Source organism: Dermacentor silvarum, chromosome 4, assembly GCF_013339745.2.
Source record: "Dermacentor silvarum isolate Dsil-2018 chromosome 4, BIME_Dsil_1.4, whole genome shotgun sequence".
Classification (NCBI taxonomy): domain Eukaryota; kingdom Metazoa; phylum Arthropoda; class Arachnida; order Ixodida; family Ixodidae; genus Dermacentor; species Dermacentor silvarum.
Window position 1 is genome coordinate 125,498,430 of NC_051157.2, and position 8,770 is coordinate 125,507,199.

The 8,770-nt window shown below is 46.4% G+C and overlaps 1 protein-coding gene across 1 annotated transcript; it reads left to right on the forward strand.

The window, feature by feature from the left end:
• Nucleotides 1-958: 958 nt before the first annotated feature.
• Nucleotides 959-8,546, forward strand: LOC125944776 (uncharacterized). The gene is made up of 2 exons (XM_049666056.1): nt 959-1,202; nt 8,326-8,546. The coding sequence occupies exons 1-2, from the start codon at nt 1,071-1,073 to the stop codon at nt 8,494-8,496; spliced, it is 303 nt and encodes a 100-aa protein (XP_049522013.1). The 5' UTR covers nt 959-1,070; the 3' UTR covers nt 8,497-8,546.
• The last annotated feature ends 224 nt before the right edge of the window (nt 8,547-8,770 follow it).

Genomic DNA, 8,770 nt, shown 5'->3' on the forward strand with positions numbered 1-8,770 from the left:
GTTTCGATATGTTTCCACACGCATACTACGTGTGGACACCTGTCCGCCACCGTGGGCTCTCGGAGAAATTACTGCGACGATACATCGGCCCATACGAGATTGTGCGTCGCCTTAGCGATGTGAATTACGAGATCGTGCCCCTCGCTTGAGCCAATGACGTCCCCGTTCCGAAGTTATGCACGTAGTAGGGATGAAGCTATACTACGCCCGCCAGCGAAGTGCACCATTCAATCCCTTCGCCGTCCTACGCAGTGTTGTGGTTATCCTTTGCTTTCTGTGACCACATTTGCCATTAGAGCTATCCTACCAATTTATGCGCTTTATTGTAACCACCCGACCTCGCGACGGGACAGTCGCTTTTGAGAGGGGAGAACACACCTCCGGCCACTAGAACGAGAATGACGAAGTGCGTAGTGGAATGCACGCTCTTCGAGTGTCAGCCATTATTAAAGGAACACCGTTTTGCCAAGGCCTCGCTCGTTAACTTCGTGACAATATCACTGAAAATCTCTAAAAATCTACAGATCAGTAGCCGTGGTACATCAGTAGCCAGTTACGTCGCCTTCCGCGTCACATCGCAACGTTTCTTTGGATTAGTTCATGGAGGAAAGAAACAAAACTCCATGGACTAGTTAAATGATTAATGCTGACAATTATTTTTCTTGTTGCCACTATTTCAGAGTACATATAACGAACCGTTTTTTCGAGTACATGTTTTGCTAAGCCTAGACAAGTTCGCATAATGTTTTTTTTTTTTGCATACGAATGCTTGACTTGTTATACAATTGAACAAATCATATTTCTTGTTTTTCTGAGATGTTCTGAAAAGAACTGACGCACTGCTATTAATAAAAATTATTTCCGTCGACAAATTTGACATGACAATTCCAGCAGACACTAGCGCCACGCCATGCCGCCCTGTGATGCCACACCGTAATGCAAGTTGCTTCGCGCGCTTTACAGTAGGTGTTGTGTGGTTTATCTGACCCATCTGAGCCGCGCTGGACAAGATGCCCACTCTTCTTTGTAGTTAGAGCGTTTTATTTACTTTTTTTTAACCACCGCGAGCTATGACATCCAGCGTTGTTTGCCTGGGCGTTCTCGAGACCGGTTGGATGAAGAAACTAACGCTGCAGGCAGGGCGACATGAAGAGTTGCTGACGGCTCTCTCATCTCCGGCAACTATCAACGGCAACACGTTGGTAAGTCCCTTGGTGTTTGCTATTTAATACCGCGGTGTCGTACAAGCGCTTTCGATCGCGATAGAGCCCCGTACGGGTTCGAGAAGTTTGAACCCGACCCTCGCAGTCAAAAGTACCTCGTGTAACCAAACCGGGGTGCCACTTGTTGCAATTTTGACGGACCGTCGAGTAAAGGGTACACGCTGCCCGAGTATTCCTAAGGCTCATTCACAACGGCGACTTGAGGAGGTCGCGCGACCATTGCGACTCGCGATCAAAAAGCGACCGAAGGCGACTTATGTTCACACCGGCAAGCCCGGCTGAGCGCGACCGGCAAGTCGCAATCCCGTTCTCAGCGAGAACTCTAGGACTAATCTACGCAGTTCGCGTGCACTGTGTAAATTGGTTTCGCGTTCCAGCAACAGCCATGGATTTTGATTCGAGCGAACAGGAAGACGTCGTCCCTGTGCTGATGTGCTCTGCCGTGGTGTCAGCTGTGGCAGCGCGGAAGCCTCCGAAGAAAACGCAACGCTGGTGGGTGCACCCGTGCCTCCGCTCGCGTAAAGTGGCCGGCCACGCACGCCGCCTCCTACCCGAACTTTGTGCGTATGACAACGAGTAATATCGAGCGCAACTTGTAATTTCTAGTTCGCATTGCGTGAGATTCGGTGCATAATATTAAAGCGAAGCTGTTGACCTTTGGGTGGCGTGCTCATCCAACGAACGGCAGCTGGAAAAAGGGTTTGTGTCGTGCTTTCTTTTCCTGCTGTTTAGCTTCCAGCGAATGCGCCCGCGTACATTCGACACGTTGCTACAACTGCTGCGCCCGAGAAACACAAGACAAGACACCAATTACCGGCCTGTAGTCTGCATATGGTGGCGTGCACATTGTATTTGGCGTGAGGACGCGGGATAAAAACTCATAACGTCACTTTCGGCGCGGCGCTGATTGCTTTAGCAGCTTTGCGACCACGGTCGCGCGACTGATGAAGGCTCATTCACACCGGTGACTCACAGTGGTCGCGCGATCAAGTTGGTCGCAAAGCGACCAGTCCCGAATGGTTGCAAATGGGCGCTTTTCTGGAAAATCGACCATTTTGGGCCAGTCGCTCGCTGCTCGATTTTTCAGTCGCACGACCGTGGTCGCAAAGCTGCTCAACCAATCAGCGCCACGCCGAAAATGATGTCATGTGTTTTTATCCGGCGTCCTCCACGCCAAATGCAATGTCCACGCCACCATATGCAGACTACAGGCCAGTAATTGGTGTCTTGTCTTGTGATGTTGGGATGCAGCAGTTGCAGCAACGTGTCGAATGTACGCGGTCGCATTCGCTGGAAGCTAAACAGGAAAAGAAAGCACAACACAAACCCTTTTTCCAGCTGCCGTTCGTTGGATGAGCACGCCACCCAAAGGTCAACAGCTTCGCTTTAATATTATGCACCGAATCCCATGCAATGCGAACTAGAAATTACAACTTTCTCTCTATAATACTCGTCATGCGCACAAAGTTCGGGAAGGAGGCGGCTTGCGTGGCCAGCCACTTAACGCGAGCGGAGGCACAGGCGCACTAACCCGTAGCGTTTTCTTCGGAGGCTTCTGCGCTGCTACAGCTGACACCATGGCAGAGCACATCAGCACAGGGACGACGTCTTCCTGTTCGCTCGAATCAAAATCCAGCCATCATTCGAATCCAAATCCATGGCTGTTGCCGGAACGCGAAACAAATTTACACAGCGCCATCGAAGTACGCACGAACTGCGTAGATTCCTATATAGTGTTCTCGCTGAGAACGATAATCTCCGGGATTGCGACTTGCGAGTCGCGCTCAGCCGGGCTTGCCGGTGTGAACATCGGTCGCTTTTTGGTCGCGAGTCGCAAATGGTCGCGCGACCTCCGCAAGTTGCCGGTGTGAATGAGCCTTAAATCGAGCAGCGAGCGACTGGCCCAAAATGGTCACTTTTGGAGAAAAGCGACCATTTGCGACCAACTTGGTCGTGCGACCACTGCCAGTCGCCGGTGTGAATGAGCCTCTACAACTCTTCCCAGCCTTTTGAGGACTTGCACAAAGATAAAAAGCCACTTGCCGATGACAAAATTTTTTGTCAGTCTGGAGACTGCGCTTCTCGCCCATGTCGAAGACATCGGCAAGAAACACAGCGCAACACAGCTCGAGAAAGCAAGAACATAAGCACATTTCAAGCTTCGTGTTGATGAGTGAAACATGAATGTAACCCGCTGGAGATATTGATCCTTCTCTCGAAACTGCTGTTATCCACATAATTTTCTTCATTATTGCTTAGCCTTGTTTACGCAGTCAGAACATGTGCCCCACGTGATTAATTACGAAGTTAATTAATGAAACTGGTGATTAGCTAACACCACACTGAGATTTCTCGTATAAGTGGTATCCTTATTTTCAAGTAAGTCTATTTCCATTAAAGAAAAGACAGAGGGAAAGCTGTATATACAGGCGTTTTTTTTTTGTCAGGCAAATTTTTATGGAAATGCTACAAGCGTAGTGAACGTGGCATTGTTGTAGAGAAGTTTTCAAGTTGGGTGGACATGTGCTTTCATATGCGGGCGAATCATTGTGTTCCCATTGTGGCATTGATGTTGACCTGACTGACATGAAATGATAGTGTGAGGTAAAATTCCTTTTGAACTTTTGAATTATTCTCCTAAGTACTATTGCCACGCTGCACTGGCACCGTATAAAAGTATCAACAGTTTGCTTATGGGTATCCATCACCAGAGCTGTAGAAGGGCTGGTACAAAAGTATCCACACCTCGACAAAATCAGTTGTAGGACGAGCGGCTTGGTAAACATCACTCTTCTTTTGTTAATGATTGTCAGACTATGCCTATTAGCTTGGAATATTTGTCACTCTGCATACCTGCCTTGTAGAATGAAATTGATGTCAATATATTATGCTCTTATGCGGCTGTTTTCAGAGCTAGACTGCTGCCAGAAGAAAAATGTTTTGTTCAAATATGGTTTAAGTCACGTCATGCAGTCACCAGTTGCTGGACACATTTCACATTATTGGTTTTAGGTAGTCATATTAATGCATTCAGAATGGCTTTTGGCCGCTCAGGCTATGAGTAAAGTGTCTGAGCATGAGAAGTTATCTTTACTACGTGTATACAGGCAGCTCTGGAGAGGTAGCACATACTAGTCAGGTTGACTATTTGGGCCTTGGTTTTCCTACATGCAACCATGAAGATGTTACCATGAAAGATTTGATAAGCACAAGCTCGCAGGTTCTGAAGCCCTCCTCTAAAGTGGTCTCTCGTAGCCCTAGCTTAGGACGTTAAACACCATGGATGAATGGCGGTGTTGCATCGCGTGCGAAATGTAAGAAAAAGGACAGAGAAGAGTAAATAGTGCTAACTTCCAACTGATGTTTATTTGCAGATGAGCATTATTTATACTAGCAGCAAACAGAAAAAAGGATACCCAGAGCCAGTGCATCGTTGACAGGTGAGATCGCTTTTGTTAACATGTACCCATGATTTCCCTACGCCCTGCCAAGTAATCATGCTCAAGCCGTGAGAGAGCAATGGACGGGATGCTTACGCAGCAGTCACCTAACTTGTAAATATTCTCTGCTTGTATGATTTCTTGGGTTAACTGTGGCCTGTGCCTTGCCAATACCACGCAATCATAAAGAAAGGGAGCACATCCACACTCATAGCAATGAATGCCAAGATGCCCCTGCACCGCATTGTACACATTGTTTCGGTGCTCACGCAGGCGGTCATTGAGACACCTGCCAGTCTGGCCGACATAAGTCCTACCGAACTTCAGTGGGATTGAGGTAAACGACTCCCTCTATGCACGAGACAAAGCGTGACTTGTGGTTGATGGACCACAAAGAAAAGTTTGCGTGTGGTGTGTTGACTCCTAGACAAAGCTTCTGAAGTTTCTCTGGTGCCGAGAAAACCACATGTACACGGCGCCCTGGACAATCTTCTTTAACCTGTGCCAAATGCTGTGCACGTACGGCGAAACGACAGGCTGGCTCTTTTCAGAGTTGTCATGTTTTTTAGACTTACGCCCTCGTTGCATGACCTTAAGCAACCTTTCAGCCATCTCACCTGTTGTGCAAAACTATGATGCATTGTGTGGGGGCAAGATTTCTTGAGGGCGTCGGCAAGGCAGCGGTTAGTAATGCCCCTCTTAACTAACTTTGAGTGGGCTGAGCCGAAGGACAAATGTGGTTTGCCACTTCTTGGCACATTCATCCAGCAAACATGTGTAGGTGTGAATAAAAGCTTCAAATCAAGCAATCGAAGAGTGTTAGAATTGGGCGATTCAAACTTGAGAACAAGCGGCTGAAAAAAAATGTAACAATGAGTTCTTCAGAAGATTGCCTCAGATACTGTGGCTATTTTCCGTGAGTGCCTGCAGCCGCTTGTTCTCACGTTTCAATTGCCTGATCCCAACACTCTACGATTTCGTGATTTGAAGCTTCTATTCACACCTACACACATTTGCTGGATGTATGTACCAAGAAGTAGCAAACCACTTTTGCCCTTCGGCTCGGCCCACTCAAAGTTAGAAGATTGTCCAGGGCGCCAACGTGCATGTGGTTTTGTTCGGCACCAGAGAAACTTCAGAAGCTTTGTCTAGGAGTCAACGCACCACGCGCAAACTTTTCTTTGGGCTCCATCAACCACAAGTCACGCTTCGTCTCGTGCAGAGGGATTCAGACTGGCAGGTGTCTCAACGACCGCTTGCGTGAGCACCGAACCAACGTGTACAATGCGGTGCAGGGTCGTCTTGGCAGTCATTGCCGTGATTGTGGATGCGCCTCCTTTCTTTATGATTGTGTGGTATTGGCAAAGCACAGGTCGCAGTTAACCCGAGAAATCATACAAGCAGAGAATATTTACAAGTTAGGTGACTGCTGCGTAAGCATCCCGTCCATTGCTCCCTCACGGCTTGAGCATGATTACTTGGCAGGGCGTAGGGAAATCGTGGGTACATGTTAACAAAAGCGATCTCACTTGGCAACGATGCACTGGCTCTGGGTATCTTCCTTTTTTCTGTGGTCTTTCTGTTTGCTGCTCTATAAATAATGCTCATCTGCAAATAAACATCAGTTGGAAGTTAGTGCTCTTTACTCATCTGTCCTTTTTCCTTCATTTCACGTGCTACGCAACACCGCCGTTATAAACCATGACCAACTCGCCCAATCTTCTATCGTAATTAATGAATGATCGTGCAAAACTAATTTTCCCGACTGAAAACAAGAATTTCTGTATTTAAGCATGCATATACTTCTTAGAATGAGCATGTGCACTTTTATGTGCCACTCCAGCTTGTGCAAAAGTAGCTTGTTGTGCTGGGTACTTGGCTTAACAGACAGTTAGGAGGAAGCGCAATACAAACTGCTATCATCGTGACAAGGCTGACCAGAACTTTTTCTGCGAGTGATGCATCCTTTCTGCTGCAGCCAAAGCCTGAGGCCACGCAGAAGAGACCACTGCTATTACCTTACATGCATAAGATTGCCCACAACTTGAAAAAAGTTGCAAATAGGCGTGACGTCCAAGTGGTTTTCTCGGCACCTAACAAGTTGTCGAAGCTGTGTGCCTGTGTTTCTCCCCAAAAGGCCAAACTTGTTTGTAAAAAGAAGCATGCCAGGCCACTTATGCATTGCGTGGTGGGCATCATTTATTACATTCCGTTGAGCTGTGGCAATGTTTACATAGGCTAAACAGGCTGCTGTGTTAGTGACAGCCTAAGGGAATGCGTATTATCAATTACGAATGGTGTGGGTTCATACCTGCCATTCCATTGTGCTTCATGCGGCGGCGTACCATGGTTTGGGGGACGTGCCTGATAGGAAGGAGTACAGTAACATAAGCCCGTGAAGTGCTTGAAGCCTTTCATATTAAGAAGGGAGATGGTTGCATTAGTGTGCCTTCCGTATCGTTATATGTAGATAGTGCTGCAAGATAGTTTGTCTGCACGATCTGCATTCTCCGCATGTGCACGTTCTTGAAAAATATATATTTGGGTGGTGGGGGGGGGTGCTCAAAATACACTAGTTGAAAGTCTGGCATCCTATCCTGTCCCTCTTGTGTTTCTTGTCATTTTGTGCCACAAATCTTTTGTTAGCCTTTGCCTTTGTAGATGAGGTTTGTCTTGCCTTAAATTGATTGCCTTAGATAGCGTCCCAATTTCCTTATTTACTGCAAGCACTGCCCTTTCAATTACATACCCTTGCCTTTGAACCTCTGGCACCGTGCACACTGGATTTTTCCGCCACATAATGCCATGTAGTGGCTGCCACAGCAACTAACCCGAAAAACACTGTTTAGTTGCAAAAGATGGTGTTACACACACTTGCCAACAGATGCTTCAGGGAATCACTTCTTCGGAAGAAAATAAATGGCTCCGAACTTTACAGACAAAAGTCGTATATATACGAGGTAGTATCAAAGCGTATCGAGACTGGCTCTGTTTTGTACAGTCATTTTTGTGTATTCAAACACTGTCACCTTTCCTATAGCACCCTTGACCAGCAATCTAGTGCTCCTGCCATTTTGTGAATACGGCCTGGATGTCTTTCCAAATGAGTCAAGCACCCTTCTATGATTTGAGCTTTATTAAAGCAATCTTGTCAAATTCGCAATCTTTGAGCCTTTTTTTTTTCATCTTGAGAAGCGAGTGAATTAAGTGGGAGCCAATCTGATTAGTAGAGTAAATGTGCAAGAGGAACGATGTTTGCGGCAAGAAACTCGCTTGTGCAAAGTTGTGAAAGGCGGGTCATTCATCAGAACTTGCTCTTGCTTATCTTGCTCTCCTCCCAAAATTAAAAACTCGGCTCGAAAGTTGTAATAAAGCTTGTTATTGAGTCATGAAATTTGAAAATAAAGCCTGGTGGGAGGAGGGTGCTTGACTCTATCTGGAAAAACCACTTCCAACATATATTTTCTAAGTGACCGGAACATTGGGAGCGCTCTATGTGCAAGGGAGCTATTTTGTAGGTGACAGCGTTTCAATGTTCAAAACAGAGCAAGTCTGGAAACATTTAATTCCACCTTGTATGTGTATTCTTGGCCACATAGCTCACTCATCTTTCCATCATGTAGTGTTCAGTTTCTATGTGTTCTAATTCAAATAATTTACAGGAGTCATGGGTTCTCGGCTTATGCAACAAATTTAACAACATGCACAAGAAGGCGGAGAGCTTCCCACCGGAAATGTCTGAGAAGCGGGTACAGAGCCTGGCCAGAACACCACAGCAACCTCCATCACCCATTCCAAACAAGTTGTGCCACCTCTTTGTGAGTCTTTTATAAATTTTATCTGACACTGGCATACCCAAAGATGGCTTGTCCTTTTCACAGAATCATTAGTACAGTATTGCAACTAATACTCATCATTACTAGCACTTCTATGTGCTTGTATTTACACAATAGTAAGACGAGGCTGCTTATCGTGAAAATATTGTTTTCTTGATTTTCTTTCCTCCCACTTTGTTTCTTTTATACCTCATCATTTCACCTGGAGTTGCATGCCTAGCCTGACACTAGGCTAACCTCTCCAGGCACCACTAAGCTTTCTCTCTTACTA